This window comes from Euprymna scolopes, chromosome 37, assembly GCF_053919585.1.
Source record: "Euprymna scolopes isolate OS-2025 chromosome 37, ASM5391958v1, whole genome shotgun sequence".
Lineage (NCBI taxonomy): Eukaryota > Metazoa > Mollusca > Cephalopoda > Sepiida > Sepiolidae > Euprymna > Euprymna scolopes.
The window spans coordinates 87458676-87480624 of record NC_136518.1 but is presented as its reverse complement, the minus strand read 5'-3'; the positions used below and the strand labels follow the sequence as shown (position 1 = coordinate 87480624).

At 32.7% G+C, this 21949-nt stretch overlaps 1 protein-coding gene across 2 annotated transcripts in view; it reads right to left on the bottom strand.

Moving 5' to 3' along the window:
* Nucleotides 1–21949, bottom strand: part of LOC145261279 (receptor-type tyrosine-protein phosphatase epsilon-like) — a 536465-nt gene that overhangs the window by 13781 nt on the left and 500735 nt on the right. For both annotated transcript variants that reach the window (XM_080119758.1, XM_080119759.1), the window contains exon 18: nucleotides 14562–14684. In XM_080119758.1, coding sequence (XP_079975884.1) covers nucleotides 14562–14684 — 123 coding nt within the window. The remainder of the gene's footprint in view (nucleotides 1–14561; nucleotides 14685–21949) is intronic.

The window sequence follows — 21949 nt, the reverse complement described above, 5'->3', positions numbered from 1 at the left end:
CAAAGTTTAAAAAATTGACCGCTTTTTTTTTTTTTTTTTGCTCAACATACACCTCCAAACACACGGGCAACGCCGGGCTGAAATTCTAGTTTAATTATAAAAATGTCATTTAAGAAAGTTATTAACCGAAATTTGTAGGCGATCAATACGTAGAACTAACAATGGCGTAATATATAATATTGATGAACAATGAGTTCCAGGTGAAAGTTTTCTGGAGGTTGAAGTAATGATGGGACAATTCCAATATTTTTCCCGATTCTGATACAATTACCGATTCTGATTATAAATATCTAAATATTAAACTCCAGAGTTGTTATTTTTTCTTGATTACCGTAAAAACACATGTTAAATGTGAATAAATTTTCTCAAACGTAAAAACACACGTGTGGAGGGGTGGGGGGGGGTGATTCATAGATTTGAGTTTTTACTGGTAGTTTAAAATCAATAAATTTTTATTATTTTATTATTAATACCAATAGTGGAAGATTTTGTTTTCAATAAAATCAAATAAAAAGATAAAGGAATCGTTTTTGGCATCGGAAAATAGACAAATTTTTCTGGTTCCGATATCGCCAAAAGTCCCGATTTTTCCGATTCCAATTCGAATTCCGATTAATCATTCCACCCCTAGGTTGAAGGTTCAATTCTTACTAAAGGTAGTAATAAGAATAATATAATAGTTAATTAACACTTTTATCCAGTCAAGATACAAGAATGACAGAACAAGAATAATCTGCTCCCATTGATTAAATAAAGGTCTCAGTTCTAAATTCCATAAAGGTTCCTGAGTTTGATATAAATATTTCCAAGTTTGAAAAAAATACGCCTGACGATGGTCAGAGGTTACGTCGGCCGAAACGGAATAATAACGACCAAGATGAGAATAGTAGTTTGAATAATCCAAATGATATAATAATAATAATAATAATAATAATAATAATAATAATAATGTATATATATACATATACCAAATGATATTGGTTATTATAATTACTTATAAGTAAATATATACATACATACATATATATTTTGAGTTGCTAAGCAATGGTTTTTACATAAAATAAATTTTATTAAACGAGGAAAAGATTCTGTGTTTATTTTTATTTCTATTTTTTTTTTAACTCTTTTTCATTCAAACAAGGCATGTTGCCATTTGGATGTGAGAGGCTACTAATCGGGATCATATCTACAGGAGACTATATGGGGAGTTGAGCAGCAAGATGTTTGTTCGTGTTACATTTAAACTTCTGCACATTAGTAGTCAGAGAAACAAGAAACAGGAAAGGAATTCCTAAGTAGCAGTCTGAGAGAAGAAACTATTAGTGTAGAAGGTTTTCCAGCATATAAAGACCTCAGCTGTGAGGGGTGGGATTTTGCTGCTTGTCAGGAGAGTATATACGTTGACGGGGCACAAGTGCTATGAGTTCATCAGAGCGTATTTCATTAAAACGCATGTTAAACAGGCACAGGGATGCAACACTGCGGTGATGGGACAGAGGCTGGAGCTTAGTTGATAGTGCGGGATCTATTTGGAGACCCTTTTATTTCATCCATTGATCATCCTTTTTTAAATTTCAACTTTTGTAAATCAGAGTCATCATCATACGAGGTGTCTTCAAGAAGTTTCCAGACGTCTTTTGTATGGACGCTTTTATTGCTAGTACACATATGAAACTCTAGTTCCCTTTCGAAGTGATCTCCTCTGGCTGCAATACACTTGTTGTACAGTTCCAACAATTTCCAGAAGACCCCATGGAAGTCCTATTGTGTGAGCATGTCAATGACTCATCATACTCTCTTTCATCTCCTCAATTGTCTTATAACGACAGCCTTGAAGGTTTTCCTTGAGCTTAGGGAATAACCAAAAGTCACAGGGGAAAGGTCTGGACTATAGGGAGGGTGAGGAACTGTCTTGATGCCCATCTTGGTCAAATAGTTTGTGACAAGAATGGAGCACCCTTGGGGCAAACTTTGCACAAATCTGCTGCATCATCAGTTTCTCGCAAATAATTATATGTACAGTTCCCACACTGACATCAAACTGTGCACTTATTGTCTCTATAGACACACGACGGTCCTTATCCATGAAATTCTTTATTTGGCCAATCAACTCTGGTGTTCTGGCTTCCTTACTCCTTCCACACCTCTTATCATCCCTTACAAACTCCCTGCCTTCCTTGAATCTCTTATGCCACTCAAAAACTGATGCTCGATTCATGCAAAATAGTCCAAAAGCAGTCTGAAGCATTCCATACGTTTCTGTGGCATTTTTCCAAGTTTAAAACAGAGAATTTTATTGTATATCGTTCTTCTAAAGTACCCTCACATCCAGATTGCACTTTTGAAATTCACCAGCTGTGACAATCAGGCTTTAGTAGGGTGTATTCCAATTCTTGCTGTAGCTGTTCATTTGAACCTGAAATCATAAAAACTGGTCAATCATCTCATAAGATGTATAGCAATAACATACTAAAGTTTCGAAAGCCTATGACAGTTTTAAATGCCTGTACAAAAAAGTCCGGCAACTTATTGAAGGCACCTCATATCTGGTATAATGTCTGCTTCACATACAGACATATAGTGGGTGACTTTTTGAATTGAAACTAATTTATCTCGAATACAAATATAAATGTATGTATGCATTATCTTTGAAAGATACAAAAAAAAAGCAAATTTCTGTTTTGCTGAGATTGCATTTTAGAAATTGTTTAAAATTATATAAAAGTAAAAAAAAACAATAAGAAAAAAATCGGTTTCTTTCTAGATCAGTGTCTCCGCTGAGAAATACTGTTGGCACTTCGTTTAGAAACACACATAAACCACAATACTTGACTTTGTTTTATAAACTAATTCTAGTCAGAAATCTTAAAAGCTGCAAAATCACATCTTATTTTTTTACAGTCAAGTAACTTTTATTATTAGACATTTTTGAGTAACCTCCTCTTTGTTATATTTATATAAAGTTAGGTGTGTGTGTGTATGTTTTTATATTTATATAAAGTTAGGTATGTGTGTATGTTTTTATACTTATATAAAGTTAGGTATGTGTGTATGTTTTTATATTTATATAAAATTAGGTATGTGTATATGTTTTTATATTTATATAAAGTTAGGTATGTGTGTATGTTTTTATATTTATATAAAGTTAGGTATGTGTGTATGTTTTTATATTTATATAAAGTTAGGTATGTGTATATGTTTTTATATTTATATAAAGTTAGGTATGTGTGTATGTTTTTATATTTATATAAAGTTAGGTATGTGTATATGTTTTTATATTTATATAAAGTTAGGTATGTGTGTATGTTTTTATATTTATATAAAGTTAGGTATGTGTATATGTTTTTATATTTATATAAAGTTAGGTATGTGTGTATGTTTTTATATTTATATAAAGTTAGGTGTGTATATGTTTTTATATTTATATAAAGTTAGGTATGTGTGTATGTTTTTATATTTATATAAAGTTAGGTATGTGTGTATGTTTTTATATAAAGTTAAAGTTAGGTGTGTATATATGGTTTTATCTTTATATGTGTATATATGTTTTTATTTTAATATAAAGTTAGGTATGTATATACGGTGTTATCTTTATATGTGTGTATATGGTTTTATATTTATATAAAGTTAGGTATGTATATATGTTATCTTTGTATACAGTTAAATATGTATATATATATATATTTATATGAAGTTAGGTATGTGTATATGGCTTTATATACTATACTGACCCTTCAAAGGAGGAGATAAAGTCTGGGAAGATGCTATCATAATAAACAGACATATACTAAACTACTGCTTCAAGGAAAAGTTAATGCCTGGGAGGATTGTATTATAACACTATATTTTACATTATTTTTGTTGATTGAGCATTGAAATACAGTAATAGTATAGTTTCGGCTTCAGAAAAACAGATACTAAATCTCCATTAGTAATAAATGTAATTAATTATGATTTATCCACAGATAGACAACCTGATGGGGAATCCCCACCAAAAATATTTGGTCTAGTCAGAGCAGAACATGAGATCAGCTGGAAATTTTCAGCTATTGATTTCGTTGAATGCATTGAAATATTTTGGTGAAATATTAATATCAAACTTCCAACGAAGAGTGAGATGCTATAGGACATGTCTGCGTGAAATTCAAAAATGATTTTGAAACTATTAAGTGTTGCATTTCTTCTGCGTTTAAAAAAATGATGAAAAACTCTGATGTACAAAAAATAATATATTTTTTATTGCCGGTGGTGAATGAGTGTGAGTTAGTGAGGAAAGAGAAAACATGCACGGTAATTGATTAAGTGATTTTCTCAAACCTGATCGATTCTCAATCGCGGGTTATTTTATATAATCACATGTAACACACACGCACCGACCTATAAACGACCACTCTGGAATTTTGCTTTCGCTGTGAATGCAGCCCGGCACTTTAGAGCGTTTATTTAGCAATGGTGTATTCTGTATTCTGATTTTCAGATAATCTTCTTGCGGATAAGAATAACATATGCGGGTGGTTTTAAATCAATCTACAATTATTTTATTTACGACAATCGATCATGTTTTTTTTTTCATATAACAAACAAAGGTTAGCTGCAGACGGGATCACTCTGTCACATTTGTGTCAAGTACGTTTTATTACAAAAAGAAAGTATGTTCTGACTAGAATTAAAGTTTGTGAATAAAATTCGAGTATTATGGTTTTTTTATTTATTTTTTGCTTCTAAAGTAAAATAGAAACAGTATTTCTTGGAAGAGCCGTCAATCTACACAAGAACCAAACATCCCTGACATGCAACCATTTTTTTTAAAATTGAATAATATAAGAATAAAGATGCAGTGGATCAAGTCAGTAATAAAAAAAAAGAAAAGTGAAAGGAAGGCAAAAATAAGGGTAAAATTTGGACCCTTTCATCCCCCCAGGCTGTCAAGAGAAAAAGAAAAATGAGATTATATATTTTGTTTCATGTCAACAAGGACATTTATTTTAAAATATCAAAATGGCATACATTCTTCAATATTGTCTGATTTTTTCCCCTGCTTCCTTTGTTCCAGCTCGTTTGACTCATTGATCTAATGGTCTTCATTAATTTACTGTTCAGGTATTATACCTTCCTATTATCTTATTATATGATCGTCTAAGCTCCAATCTATGGCCCCTCCTTGCATAACTTTCACAAAAAACACTCGTCTAGCTGAAAATACTATCAATAATTTCCCCCACTCTTTATCTATACCTAAACCTAAACGTAGATTGCATGAATAAAACTTCTTTCTTAGAACTGCATGCCTTTGGAACTCTGTTCCATTTTCCTGCTTTTCAACTGACTACAATATGATTGTCTTCAATTCCAAATTCTTGATGAGCCGTTCCCCTTAAGTAATCCAATTTACCAAATTTCCACTATTAACGATTACTATGATATTGTCGCATTGACTACCGTACACTCAGTAACCGCATCCTCGAGTGGCATCCGAGCCTTAATAAGTGGTGACACTTTTGTAAAAAAAAAAAAAAATACAGCACTTTCTTTCCAAGAACTGCTGATTGTTTTACTTGGTCTTTTCAAAACTATGGTCAATTGGCATTTCCTGTTTTGGCGTTAATCACCTTTCGTTTTTTTAAACTTCTTACCTCAAGCAGCTTCATGTCTTGTCTGGAGCGATCCCCTCCCCATTCCCTAGGCATCATATGTTGGACTAAATGGATACCTTGTAAAAAGCTTCCCCCTCCATTCCCTAAAATCCACTTCACTGTATTACATGTTAGGAAAGGGACATGGTAATATCAGAGCTACGCAGCTAACAGGGCTCTACTGAAAACACAGGAGGAGCCAACATCAGGATCTGTTATTCTGTGGTCGTCTCTAACTCTGCTTGTGGCAAGCAGAGACATTTCAGGAGTGGAATTGCAAATGAATAGAGCGAGTGCAGCACTAATGCTTCTGCACCATATATTTGTGTGTTTTGGGTCACACCTTCCCCGACTTCGTATGCGACTGTTGAATCTTGCTGCTGTTGGTATCGAGAATAAAATCTGCAATCCTAATGGTTAGTGAATAGATGCGACCAATGAGGATGACTTCATGCAAACCAGACAATCCTGAGGCCAGATCTTTGTGAGCTCTATGCTGATGCCCGACTCATGTAATAGCAACAACAGCAACAACAACAGTAGTAGCAGTGTAAATAGTAAAATTGAGATAAGCAAACTTCGTTTTTATATAAACACGACATCAGGTAAAATTTGTTGCCATTTTGTTTTGCTTCGACTTATTCACATAACGTTGCCACTTTTCAAACATGTTTTTCTCAATTTTACATGCATAATACTAATTGGATTTTAAAGGGAAACAATTTCTTCATTTACTATTATATTATAAAAACAACAACATACAAAACTATACAAAGTTTTTTCTTGCGTTCTTTGACGTCAACCTTTAACACTCTTTTGTCTACTAATAAACCCATTTTCTTTTTTACTTTTTTTAAATTGCATTTTAATCTCAAACAAGGCACAGTGTCACATCGATATATAGGGAGTTGAGCAGCAAACCGTTTGTTTATATTACACTTAAATTTTCTGCATGTCAGTACTGTCAGGGAAGGAGGAACCCGGAATTCCAAAGTCTAACAATTCTAGGGAAGAAAATAGTCGAGTAGAAGGCTTTATGGCATCTGGGAATCTCTACTGTATAGAGGTGAGATTTTGCTGCTTGTCAGGTTTGTCGGGGGTATTTATGTCAAAGGGGTACACGGGCTTGTAGTTTGTCAGAGCATCCACCATTAAAATAATTGTAAAACAGGCAGAGGGATGCAACATTTCATCAATGGAACAGAGCTTGAAGCTTGGATGACAGTGCGGGATCTATTAGGTTGGCGACTCTCTTTTGAACCCTGTCTAATAGTGAGAGACTAGTAGCAGATGTAGCAGTCTAAATGTGGCAACAATATCCCATACATAGGCGAATGGTGGCCGTGGACACCGATATTATAAATAAAGGCTAATTTAAAAAAAGACGAGCAGAGAAAAACATCTAAAAGACCGAGCACTTCGAAACAAATCTTTTCTACTTGAAGTCTCGCGATCAAAAAAAAAAAAAATGGAAAAAATTTCCAACCGGTAATAATGTTGTCTCACTGACTTCCACCTTAGCATCACCTTTGACCTTTAAGGTGTCACCTTTGACCTTTTGATTAAAACATGGTCCTTGTTATCTAACAGTTGTAATCACATGAAAAATAGAATCTTGTTTTTATTTTTTTCCTTGACAGCATGGAGGCAAAAAGGTAAGACTTTACCCAAAATAAATTCGGTAGAGGCATTGCATAATCCTTGATAAAATGAAGAAAGGAAAAATATCTAAGGAAATTAAGTTTTTTTTATCTTAAAGTTGTGCCAAAAAAAAAAAAAAAAAAATAGTATATATATATATATATATATATATATATATATATATATATATATATATATATATATATCTGTATTATTTGGTTTCTTCAGACTACTGTTCTCATCTTAAATGCTATTTCCACAAAATTTCGGTCAATGAAACCTCTGACATTCTTTAGTATCTTGTCAAACTCAGAAATCTTTCTGTCAAACTCAGAAATCTTTCTGTCGAACTCGGGAATCTTTCTGTCGAACTCGGGAATTTTTCTGTCGAACTCGGGAATCTTTCTGTCGAACTTGGGAATCTTTCTGTCAAACTCAGAAATCATTCTGGCGAACTCGGGAATCTTTCTGTCTAACTCGGGAATCTTTCTGTCTAACTCAGGAATCTTTCTGTCAAACTCAGGAATCTTTCTGTCAAACTCGGGAATCCTCCTGTCGAATTCGGGAATCTTTCTGTCAATATCAGAAATCTTTCTATCAAACTCAGAAATCTTTCTGTCGAACTCGGGAATCTTCATGTCGAACTCGGGAATCTTTCTGTCGAACTCGGGAATCTTTCTGTCGAACTCGGGAATCTTTCTGTCAAACCAGAAATCATTCTGGCGAACTCGGGAATCTTTCTGTCAAACTCAGGAATCTTTCTGTCAAACTCAGAAATCTTTCTGTCGAACTCGGGAATCTTTCTATCTAACTCGGGAATCTTTCTGTCAAACTCGAGAATCTTTCAGTCAATATCAGAAATCTTTCTGTCAAACTCAGAAATCTTTCTGTCAATATCAGAAATCTTTCTGTCAAACTCAAAAATCTTTCTGTCAAACTCAGAAATCTTTCTGTCAAACTCGAGAATCTTTCTGTCAAACTCGGGAATCTTTCTGTTGAACTCGGGAATCTTTCTGTCGAACTAGGGAATCTTTCTGTCGAACTCGGGAATCTTTCTGCCAAACTCAGAAATCTTTCTGTCAAACAGAAATCTTTCTGTCAAACTCAGAAATCTTTCTGTCAAACTCGGGAATCTTTCTATCTAACTCGGGAATTTTTCTATCTAACTCGGGAATCTTTCTGTCAAAGTCAGAAATCTTTCTGTCGTACTCAGAAATCTTTCTGTCGAACTTGGGAATCTTTCTGTCGAACTCGGGAATCTTTCAGTCAAACTCAGAAATCTTTCTGTCGAACTCAGAAATCTTTCTGTCAAACTCAGAAATCTTTCTGTCAAATTCAAGAATTTTTTCTGTTGAACTAGGAAATCGGCACAGAATTTCGAACAGAACCCTTTAATTAATCTATGAGTATCGCATGCTCTCATTTCGTCAGGTATGACTGGGTAGAAGTCCTTGCAATGTCCCGTGGCATAGAGAATAAAGTACTTGGTAAAATTCAGTTCTAAAGTTACTCTCTTCTGGAGGTTGAAGGTTCAATTCTTAGTGCGGGTGACACTCAATATACAATTGTGAATTACTTAGATTTCTATCCATATATGACCGATGAAACAAGATCAAACTAACACTAGCTCCGTTGATTAAATAAACGGTTGAGTTTGAAATTCTGTGCAGATTACGAGTTTGAAAAGATATAGCTGAAGACGATTGGCCGAAACATTGTGAAAATGACACTGAAGATGAGAACAGTAGTCCGAAGAATCCAAATATTATGAATAACCAATCCTTATCTCAAAAATTCAGAAACGATATATATATATATATATATATATATATATATATAAAACGTTATATTGGATTGTGTCAACTAATGGATCGGTTTCTTTCACAAAGACAAGAAGAAGAAGAAGAAAAAAAGATGCGTAAGCTATATTTAACTTTTACTTACATATAACCAATTGCGCTGGTTAGAGACAATAGAAAAATCCCATTTAACTTTTATAATAACTAAAATAAACCGCTCTTTAGTTTTTGAAGGAAAGAAAGAGAAAAAATAGTACTTCCTTATAATAACACCGCCATGATAAACAACCCACCACGCGTGCACGCACGCACACACACACACACACACACACACACACACACACACACACACACACAGCTTTTTAATTTTTAAAAAATACAGATATAACATCGATTTTCCGGGAACTGATTTTCCGACACCTCTTATAATTATCAAAGCATTATTTTTTTTCATTCATTAATCATTTGTCCACTACTTTCACCAGCAGTAACCACAATACCACATTTACTCTATGAACTACCATACTCCAAATATTCTGAATAGTTTAAATTCAATTTGATTTATAATAGATATTCACCTTGTTAAACGATGGGATAAAAAAAAAATGAAGTGACGGTTAGTAAGATCCACTCAGCACTTTTTAAGATTAAACCGCTCATGTTTTCACGGTTTGTTTAGAACCAAGAACAAGCAGGTCAATCTCTAATTGAGAGTGGGAGTTAAGTGAGAACAAAAATATAGGGATGGAGTTTGAGAGTGGATACAGGATTTCATTCATGCTTGATCAGTAAGCTATCATTTTCCAAACTCTACAGAGCAAAAAAATGTTGTCACACCTTTTTTTTGTTTTTTATAATTTTTTGTTTTTAAAAGTTGCATTAGATTCAGCATTCGAAATTTCATATGAAAAAAAAATCGAATCCTTTGTAATTATCTCCCTTAGATCAATGGCGAGCTATGCAAAAGCGCCCCAGGCCCACCTCTTATATTATAAAATTATCAAAAGAATAAATAAATAAAATATAATAATAAGTCGATTTTTTTTTAACATGGCGATGAGATTATAAAGAAGGTTCGCAAAATATATGCATGAATTATCGACAAATAAACAAAAAAAAAAAAAAAAAAAATGACGCTTTGTGATAAGGGAAACAACTCTTGTTAAACAATGAAAACCGATTTCGGAGTCAGACAGAGGGGGGGGGGGAAATAAAAAAAAAGACACATTGAAGTGCAAATAAAACATCACACAATTTTATCGATAAAGAAAAAGTTAGGTGGGGAATTACTAGTTTAAATTCAAGTCGTAAAAAAAACACAAATTTAAATGTGTAAGAGATGGGGGGGGGGGACAAATTAAAAGAAGATTTATCAAGGGGAACAACTCTTGTTCACAACTCTACAAGAGACAAAAAAGCAATAAAGAAATGAGGGTTTAAAAATAGATGAAATTCTTTTTACGTATAAAAACATATCCGATTTCTTGGCAGTTGAAATAAATTATTTGGAACAAGAACGTTTTCCACAAATCAAAAATTTTAAAAGAAAAGGGTTGAAACATGTATATTTTCTTTTTCAGGTGCAAGGAGAGGTGTTAAAATAATTGTTCAAACATTTTGATAGATTTTGTGAACAATGTAGCCATTGTAAATATAATTGAAAAAATTTTCAAATTTATAAACCGAAAAAGTAAAAGATGCTTACCAAGAATTACCCCACCCCCATATTAAAAAACAAGCAAAATAGAAAAAAAAAAAAGAAAAAGAAAAAATCTGTATGCTGTAAATACCCATCACGAAAAGAAAATATCATACACCAAAAATCAAGTAAACTGATCAAGTGGTTTTATTTTCATAAAGAAAACAACTTTTTGAGTTTTTCTAATGTTCCCCCTTCCCATGTTAAGAATGGCTTTCTAAAATCTCTCATGTTTGAATTATTGGAAATTATCTCCCGTTCAGCCGTTCTTCACTTCTCAGGTAAGCGTAAAATCTGATTTTCTTTTTTAAAAAATAAAACTCCTTGATCAAAATTTTTGGAGTACAATATTTTCTTCCCGTCAGAGGGACGTACATCATACAGATTTTTCTTTAATTTGGTTTTTTAGAAATCCCCCCGCCCATCTAAAACAATGAAAAATAACAACAAATAGCAAAAAATGAAAAATATTTTTGTTGGCTAATTGTAAGTAAATTAATTTCTCCTCTCTTTGAATCTATTCCAACTATTACTTACCTTTTTTTCTTGTAAAAGAAAGTAAATGTTTGTAAAATAAATAATTTTGTAACTATCTCTGGCATCATTATGTTGAGCTGATTTTGGTCATGTCTTGATGAGAAGACTCAGCATAGTATTGTTTTACTTTAATAATTTGAATGCTATAGGTTTGCTTTCAGTTTGGATTCTAACTAATGCCACCTAAATACTTTTTTTTACTCTTGAAATCACGACTCTATAATAATATATACAAAATCTGGACAAGGTAAAATATCATATTAAAATGTATTTTACGGTTGGGCAAAACTGGGCGCCCCACTCGCTAGCTTATCTGTATGTGTGTGCTAATTAACTGAACATTTTTTGATAATATGAGTAAAAAAAAAATATATATATATATTTTAAAATGTGCTCAAAATGCTAGCAGAGCTTTTATAAATAAAATTATATAAACCTTAGCCTATGTGGATCAATCAATGTTTCGACATTAACACATCTCGTCAGTGTTACACACACACACACACACACACACACACACACACACACACACACACACACACACACACACACACACACACACACACACATATAATACAACATAATCATATTGACACACACTAGTTCGCGTTATATCACTGGGTTTTATTACAGCTTGTGACACATTGCTGAAAACGACTTTTACAGAAACAACTGAAAGATGCCAATGAACTTAGCCAATCAGATTACAGCAAACGATATTTGCAATTAGGCATTGATAAATCGTAAAAAGTAATTGATTAAAAACGAATCAATTTCCGACGATTCGAGCAACCGAATGATTAAAAAAATCTAAAAAAGAAAAAAGAAAAAAAAAACTGTTCTTTTTTGCTTCCTCCCCGTGATGGCAGAGTTAGACACAAGGTCGGTTTTTAATGTGGAGAAAATTCAGCTCGCCAAAAAGGGGCACCCTGGATAGGAACAAAAATAAAAATTGTCTTAGTCATGAAGGAGTTCTCCTCCACTGACTGAGGACATAAAAGGTGAAGTGTAGTATCAGAGCAGATACTACACTGTGATCTTGGCCCGAAGGCCAAAACTGTCGATTTTGTTTTGTAATCTATAACTGCAAAAGCAATCGAAAAACTATTTTTTTTTCGCTTTAACACTAAACCTAACCCTAGACTAAACCAAATCTAGTCGGTCTGGTTTAAAAGCTGTATCAGTACATAAGAAAACAATTTATCGAAACAAAAAAATAATTAAATAACCCTTAACTTTCTTGCAAAAAAATTAAGAAAAAAAATCTTTGTCATAAAAATATAAATAAACAAACAATTGTTTTATTATATTTTCTTAATCAAAAAATAATTTTTTTTAAATAAAATTTTACATACGGCAGCGATGTGCAGGGGGGGGGAGTGCTAGGAGTGCCCAAGCACTTGCCCATTTTACTCCTGTTTTAAAAGTGTCCTTTTCAGAGGAATGTATTATAGGCCTGTGCTCCAGCACCGAGACATTTCTATATTTTTGCCGTTTTTTTTTTTTTTCGCTTGAGCATGAACCCTAAAAAGGCTCTTTGCACGTCACTGACATATGGTGAGTATTTTATTTTTTCCCTCTTGATTTAAATGTTGTATTATTTTTTTCTGTTTGATAGCCTCGGTCTGATTTTGTGGCCGGGATATTTTATTCAACATCTTCCGGCCGTTTTCATAAACAGCTAGAAAATCCTGATGAAAAGTCGGTTTTAACATGCGTCACAAACTGTACCATTACCGATTACGAGTTAAGCAACGTTGAGTCTGGTCAGTACTAGATGGGTGACCATTTAGAAATACCATTCACTGTATGTCATCTCTGATGACCGAAATATGATTTTGATATTTCCTAAACTCATTTTTTTTTTTGAGGCACTCTGCCCAGAGATGTCTCGTGATACGGGGTTCGAATCGTTCGACTGGTATTAATCGTGACACCCTGCACTGAAGATTCCCAAAAGGATGAAACACTAGTGTCTGTAGGTATTTAATTATTATAGTAGAAAATAATTATGACAGCCCCTTTAAGAAATTCGTTTCTTATCGTTGAGCACTTTCAGTTGAATTAAAGTCGGTCAATTTAGTTCTTATGCGTAGATCATCGTATAACGATTAGATCACTGTCTGACTGACGTAAATGAACATTTAAAAAATTAAGATGTTTAAATTCAACGTTATTTCAAGCGGTTAATGGTAGCCGAATGGATTAGGTCTCCGCTAATCGAGCCAGAGATGTCTCGTGGTACGGGGTTCGAATCGTTCGACTGGTATTAACCGTGACACCCTGCACTGAAGATTTCCGAAAGGATGAAACACTAGTGTCTGTAGGTACTTAATTATTATAGTAGAAAATAATTATATATATATATATATATATATATATATATATATATGAAAGTGAGAATGTATGTGCGTGTGTGAGGACACTACTCAACAAACTTTCCATCAACAGATCTGAAATTTAGTATATAGGGCATTCAGACACGTGGGAAATTTTTTAAATCGGTTTTCATCCAGAAAAAAGGGTTAAAAACTGAAAATTTGGTACTTTAGGATCATCGGATTTTTGTCTATTTGTCAGTCGTTTCACAAGGTTTGAAAACACTTTTTAAAGCCGTGGCAAACTCGTCTAATGGTTATCGTACTTGACTCACTGTCTTTGGGTATTGGTTTCGATCTCAGCTCGAATATATTTTTACTTACAAGAAGTAAACTGTTTAGAAAAAACACAATAGTCGCATGCACATGTTTCAGTTTCTGTGTGCCATTTTTGACTTAATTTTTTTTAAAGGAATTTAACGTAATGTTTGATAGCAAGCAACGCCGAGTACATCTTCTAATATATATATATATATATATATATATATATATATATATATATATATATATATATATATATATAAAGGGGGTTAGAACAGTAGTCTAAAGAGCAGAGTGTATTATAATGTGATAGTAAAATTACTAATTTAATTAAAATACAAGAAAAGAACAGTGCTCGTTGTAATTCAGATATATAATAAGCTCGATAGAGCTACTTTAATATTTAGTAAGCAACGCCGAGTACATCTTCTAATATATATATATATATATATATATATATATATATATATATATATATATATGTTTTTCTAATTTCAGGAATGGTCATGAAATTAAAAAGATGTAGATTTTAACCAAACAACACTCGATAAATAAAATGAAAACAAAAGCTGAAAAATATTTTTTTTTTTATTATTCAACTTGAAATACTTACTTTCCGAACTCTAAACACCCGTACAACCATATCTGGATATTTCCACGTTCTGCAATATTTAACGCCAATCGGACCGTACTTCTTTTCTTGGTTAACTTCTTTTGGCCAAAAACAGGGGTAGGCCTATCAAGTAGGAAAGAAAGACTTAGTAAAAGAAGATGATTTTATCATTTAGATTGGTTCGCGTAGAAATCAATTCCAAAAAGCAAAGACGAACTTTAATGTTTAATATTTATTTTTTTCCAATAGAATTATTATTAAATGAAACCTCGATAATTCAGGATTTTAACAAATTCTCAATTCCACCAGAAACATTTGTAAAAGTTATTTTGTTTCGAACTCATCGTTAAATCATGGAATATTTTTTATTTTATTTTATTTATTTATTTATTTATTTATTTATTATTATTATTATTATTATTATTATTATTAGTAGTAGTAGTAGTAGTAGTAGTAGTAGTAGTAGTAGTATATGTTTGTACTGGAGATTAAAAAGGAACAAAACAAGTTATATGTTCCATCTTTTCATTTCGTCGGAATATTATTTCCTTTATTCTCACCATATGTGTGTGTGTGTGTGTGTGTGTGTGTGTGTGTGTGTGTGTGATGGACCCTCTTGTCGATTCTGATGTATGAACTCCACCACAGCAATTTAAGTTGCTCAGAAATCCACACACAGGATTTGTTTTTAGTAATGAAGGCTTTGTACAGAACCAACCAAACCTTTTGGTACAACTGCTAATCTCAGTCGGTGCAACTGATTACCACAAGACAGACCAGCAGACAATAGACTTCAGGTTTTACATCAGAGTTTTCTTACTAGATGCATGTCTTAACGAACGCACACACACACACACACACACACACACACACACACACACACACACACATATATATATATATATATATATATATATAAAAGTGAAAGTGTCTGTCTGTCTGTGTACATTTCCCTACACAATAACTCTGTCAATTTTCAGTCTACAGACTGAAAATTTGATATACAGGGTATTGGGATTTGGAAAAATCTTTGTAATCCGTTTTTGGCCAGAAATTTGGCTATTAAGGAGTCAAAGTTCAACGATTTAACCTTTGAGAACTCTACCAAACTCCTCCGATAATTTTGAGTATAAACACTTAAAATTTTAGATATAGGTTCCTTGGACATGGATCTAACTTAATAACTTGATTTGAGCCCCCAAAAATAAATGTTAAGGGGTCATAATAGGGGTCAAAGTTAAAAAAAATTTGACCTCTGCGGTCTCTACCAAATTACTCAGACAATTTCTGGTCTACACATTTGAAATTTTACATAAAGGGTATTCAGAGATAGAGCAAGCGTTTTAATCGGGTTGGGTCGAAAATTTGAGATACTAATGTATAAATGTATGTATGTATGTTTGCATGTCTGCCTAAAACTTTCGACAGAGGCAACAAACTTTCACAATATCAGTATCGTTTGGAAGCTCGACCCTTCAGACGACAAATACCAAAAAATTGGCTAAAAACATTAATTTCTTCACTCTCAACTGGGCACTTTTCCACAGGGAGGGGTCGCTTTTTTTTGCCGATATTTTTTAAAGTCATCCCCTCTTTTAGATTGTCTAGCCTTAATTTAAACCTACGTCACTTCCGGTTTGGTGGTGGTCGTAACAGCAAAGACGTCACGTTTTTTTCCCATTCTTTTCCTCCTTTGCGGTACGGTTTCGAACCTGCCTTCAATAACCACTTTTTTTTTTGCTCAACACACACCTCCAAACCCCCGTCTAATGCCGAGCACGCAAAAAAAAAAAAAAATGGGCCAAGACTGAAAGAAGGAAGTAATCGATTTTTCAATATTTTTCTATGAATTTTTGTTAATTTTAACTGAAAATTTCTATTTTGCAGATCATTATGATTATAGCATATAATAATAAGCGAAAAAATTCATACTAAAAATGGTAAGACCGCATCTTGGCGAGGATATAAACAACCGAATTGCAGAATTAAGGCAGTTGAAACTGATTTAAAAGCAGATTTTTGATATTTTAAGAAAAGAAAATGTAAAAACATCTCTTTCTAAATCTGGATCTGGACGCCCTAGAGCATCCACTTTGAAGGACGACCACAGGCTTAAATTAACTGTTTTGAAGGCTTGAAAGAAAACTTATGCTGACCATAGTAAAGAATTCAAAACAGGGGCTGGAAATTCTCTTTCTAGATATACAATATCTAGACGAATGAAAGAAATGGGATTTTCTTCTAAAAGGTGTGCAAAGAAGCCATTTTTATCTAAGAAGAACATCAACAATAGAAAGAGATTTTTTTTGTGTTATAGCAAGAAAGATACAGACAGGTTCAGGAATGTTTTCTGGTCAGATGAATCAAGATTTTGTCTTGTTAGTTACGCTCCTGATGCTCCCGAATGGTGCAATCGAAGAAATGGAGAAAGATTTTTGCCAAGTTGCATAAAAACGACAATTAAATACGGGAATGGAGGGATAATGGTATGGGGAACTTTTACTGCAGCAGGAGTTGGGGAACTTATTAGATGTGAAAAGTCAATCAATGCAAAAGAAATACATTCGAATATTAGAAACAGGACTGTTACTAAGTATCCAGAAGCTGGGAATAACCAAGAACATTATTTTTAAACATGATAATGCCCCTGCACACACTGCTAAAGTCACAAAAAATGATTTTCTGATAATTCAGTTAATGTAATATTTTGGCCAGGTGAAAGCCCCGATTTAAACCTAATCTAGAATATTTGGTCCATAATATCTCGAGCATTGGATGGAAGAACTTTTTCGAACAATGACAAACTGTGGGAAGCTGTGCAAAGCGAATGGAATAGCATTTCCTCTTCACAGTGTTCCACTTTGGTTGAGAGCATGTCTAAAAGGATTGATCTTTTAAAGAAATCAAAAGGGAATGCGATTCCGTCCTAAGTATTTATTAAAGTAAATGTCTTGTTCTGTGTTATTAGTTTGCTTAAGTTTCCTTGTTCAATTGTTCATTGTTTAATATAGCTTTTAGTGCAATAAACTTTGTTTGACCTATTTTTTTTTTTTGTTCACGAGTGTATATAGTGACCGCCAGATTTATGGAGTGTTTTTGATTTTCATAATAGAGTCTGTCTTTAAAAATCTACCAAAAATCAGGTAATTATCTAATCAATATATAATTTTCAATAAGGAAAGAATGCACTTTATATATTTTTTTTTCATATTCGTTGTATAAATATATTTTTGGGGACTTCATACCCCCTCTTCCTCATTTGTCCTTTGTTCGACCCTTTAAAGTCCAAGTGATCCACTAAGCAGACACTCATTTTGTGGTAGGAGGGTGAACGAGTGTAGAAAAAAATAAAAATCACTGAGTGCCTTCGATATCGAAGATTGAAATCCGAAATTTGAATGCGTTTTTTTTTTTAATCTTTTGTGTTTTGAAGTGTGAGATTCATTGAATATGTTATCCATGATTATTATCTTTCAGATGGGCATAACCCCCCCTTTTTTTTTTACGAAAACGCTAAAATAGGCATACTTTTAAATCTTTAAAAATAAATTAAACATTTTATTTTAGAATGTGTAAACTTTCCATGTACCAGTACATAAAGAATTATTTAAAGAATCGATAGCAACAAAAAATAAATAAATAAATAAAAAAACAAGGTGTGGCAATTATAAGTATTAATTGTATCTGCGTATTACGGTTTTTTCCAAGATACAGTAGCCCATTACGGTTTACAAAAAGTTGTTAGCTCCCTTTTTGAAAATTCACTACAATTATGAAGACATGGGTTTCCATAGATGATGATTGTGACATTCCAACAAGTTGCTTCCCTCCAGAGGGTTACTAACAACGGCCTTTTTAAAGGATACCAACTTCTAATGAAAGTCTTTGTCAACTTGATTTATGCAATAAAGAATTAGGAAAAATACAGTATGATCTAGTTTATGGAAAAAAAAGAGTGTGACTCATCAGTTATAATTTATTAGAAAAGAAGAAAGAAAAAATGATTTTAATCATGAAATTAAAAACTGACTAAAAGTGATATCAAAACTAAGAAATATAAAAATGCTAAAAATTTATATTTGATGTAAAAAAAAAAGCAAATTTTCTTTACTTTTAACAAGTATTAAGAAAATTTAAAGCTTGATTGATTAATTATTATGAAGAAAAACATATAAAGCTAAAAATAAGATATTTTATCATAAATGGCGTTTTTATTTATAATTTAATTCAATTATTTAAAAAATGTATTTGCCTGTCTAGTTACATTAACATTCATGAAAATCCCAGATGGCGACGGTGAGCACATGGTTCCTAAAATGTACGAGATTATTCTAAATAATTGAATTTTTTAAATTTATTTAAATATAAGGTAATTATATTCTAATATTTTTGCATAGTCTTATAGCCAATCGTGTGTCAAATGGCCTATTGATGCGTCAAGTGTGGGGTACTGTGTGCTTGTCACCTTCCTCTTCCAGTCCCTGCCGCTGGCTAGCCTAGGCAAAAAGGAAGCAGAGTGCGTACGTCTTCCCTGCCAGTACATAGCCTCTCCATAGGAAAGCTCCATGTAGTGCCTCCCCGCGGCGACACATGTAAATTGAGTACCTTGCGGACTCAAGCAGAACTACAAAAAGCTTGATTGATTAATTATTATGAAGAAAAACATATAAAGCTAAAAAATAAGATATTTTATCATAAATGACGTTTTTAATTATAATTTAATTCAATTATTTTAAAAAATGTATTTGCCTGTCTAGTTACATTAACATTCATGAAAATGCTTAAATAAATATTTAGATGCGAGTGGGTTCCAATACCCAAAATCCCAGATGCCGACGGTGAGCACATGGTTCCTAAAATGTACGAGATCATGCTAAATAATTGAATTTTTTAAATTTATTTAAATATAAGGTAATTATATTCTAATATTTTTGCATAGTCTTATAGCCAATCATAAATTTTATTTAGACATAGAAAGTTAGTTTAATTGATTCAAAAACCTTAAAAAAAATTATTTATGTTTTGTTTAAAATCGAGTCAAACATGTATTTTTTGAAAAATTTTAAAATTAGAATTCTATTAAAAATTATAGAAAAGTATTATATTATTCTTCTTTTAAGATAATAAACTTCAGGATTTTATCTTTCTGGTAAAAACAAAAGTTGTTAAGAAATAATGGACTTTAATAGATTTAAAAGCTTTAGAAAAAGCAGTTTTCGATCGATTGGCGTATGTATGTATGTATGTATATATATATATATATATATATATATATATATATATATATATATATATATATATATATATATATATATGTACCTTATTAATACTTTTTAACCAGAAATTTTAACATATTAAAATATATCAAAATTCGGTAATTGTTCATATACCAATAAAATAGAGTCAGAAACCATGTTGCATCATTTAAATTTGGACTTGAGAATGAACCAAATCGAAATGAAGATATTTATAGAAATGAGGCTAAATAAATATAAAAAAAGAGGAACACGACTGCATTAGGTGATTGGGTAGCTACATAAAAATAAAAAAGAATTTGAATTGGTTAATGATAGATAAGGCTGGAAAGTATAAACCAAGTAAATCAAAAAGATGTAATCTATGTTTATTTGAGGCATACTACACGGTGAATTCTAGGGAAGAAATCTGTAACAAGGATTTAGATACAAAGTTATGCTCATTGGAATAAATTCCTGTTATCACCTTTAATTACCATTGCTCCCAGGTCCACTCTGCCCCGGAGTGGTAGTACCTGTTAGGGTCCCAACTAGGGTTAAATAGAAACCGACTTGAAAACAACAAATATATTGTATTAAAAATTTTTTTCTTCAAAATCTTTGGATTCGGCATTAAATAACTTGAAAAGGGTTGATATGCCGTAAAACAAAAACAACCAACCAACCTGTTATCAGCCCTGAAACCTGATTGAAATAAATTTATAAAGGACAAATTTAGAATATATATTCAGGGTGAAATTTAAGTGTGTAAAGAGAATTCATGAATTTAATATAAAAATTCAAAATGGTGCAAGAAATAAGTAGATCTTCAACTTTAGGAAATAAAATAATTATAATCAAAATGGGGGAAATAGAAGTAGTTTTTGGTTTTAACAATCATTATGGATAATATATAAATAAAATGAACTCATTTTTTCTCGTCGGATTTTGACCTTAATAGGATTAAAAATCAAGATATTTCATGCAAATATAATATGCACAAACGGCAGAACAATATCTGAGGTGTGTTATAGGCTTATTATTTCTCAAATTCCTCGATAATCTTAGATTTCTATACTTTTTCTGCTGAGAAGTCACGGCCAAAATCGGTTAAGATCAATGGAAGTGGTAAAATATTTTCTCTCTAATAAATTCCTCCTCCCCCTGCCACCACTTAACACCGTTTGGGGATCGTTCACAAGGAACAGTTGAGAAGAGAACACCGGTTTGGCTTCGTAGTTATTTCATGTGAAGTTATTTAAAATCACTAAACTAAGCTGCAGTGCTCTGTGGCGTAGTGGTTAGCGTGCTGGACAATTCACATTATATTTTCACGTTCGCGCCGACCTACCGTAGTCGTTTTTTTTTTTTTTTTTTTTTCTAAACAACTGGAATGGACTTTTCTTGGTGGCCGAACTGTTAACGTTGCAGATGTTTTTTTTTTGTTTTTTTTTCACACTTTATTTTCCTACTTTTACTCATGACTCCGGGTTTGATCCTTCCTACTTACCTACCATAACATTTTTTAAAACTCCCCCCCGTCCCGGAAACAAACACTCGGGCAACGCCGGGTACCCCCGCTAGTGGATAATAAAATTACACCCAAGTAATTTTAACAGCAAAAGAAAAGTAAAATATTCAAAATAAAATGAATGCAAGTTATTATGACTGGCAGGCTAAGATAGAGTAAAATAAATTTAATAAAAATTTTAAAGTTTGAAAATAAATTAGAAATTTAACAGAGAATAGCATTAGGTTGGTTGGTTGGTTGGTTGGTTGTTTTTGTTTTACGGCATATCAACCCTTTCCGGGTTATTTAATGCCGAATCCAAAGATTTTGAAGAAAATTTTTTTTAATAGAATATATTTGTTGTTTTCACGTTGGTTTCTATTTAACCCATAGTTGGGACCCTAACAGGTACTACCACTCCGGGTCAGAGTGGACCTGGGAGCAATGGTAATTAAAGGGTGGCTCCACACTCCCCAAAACCCAAAAGCTGGGGGCCTCACCACTGGATATAGTTTAAGGTCATATCCAGGACCCCCATTGAGGGACTTTTACCCTCTGCAGGGGGGCAGTCGGCGTATTCTAATGCCCCACCGACAGGGCCAGAATAGCATTAGGAATTTATTTTAGAATTATAATTTTAAAAT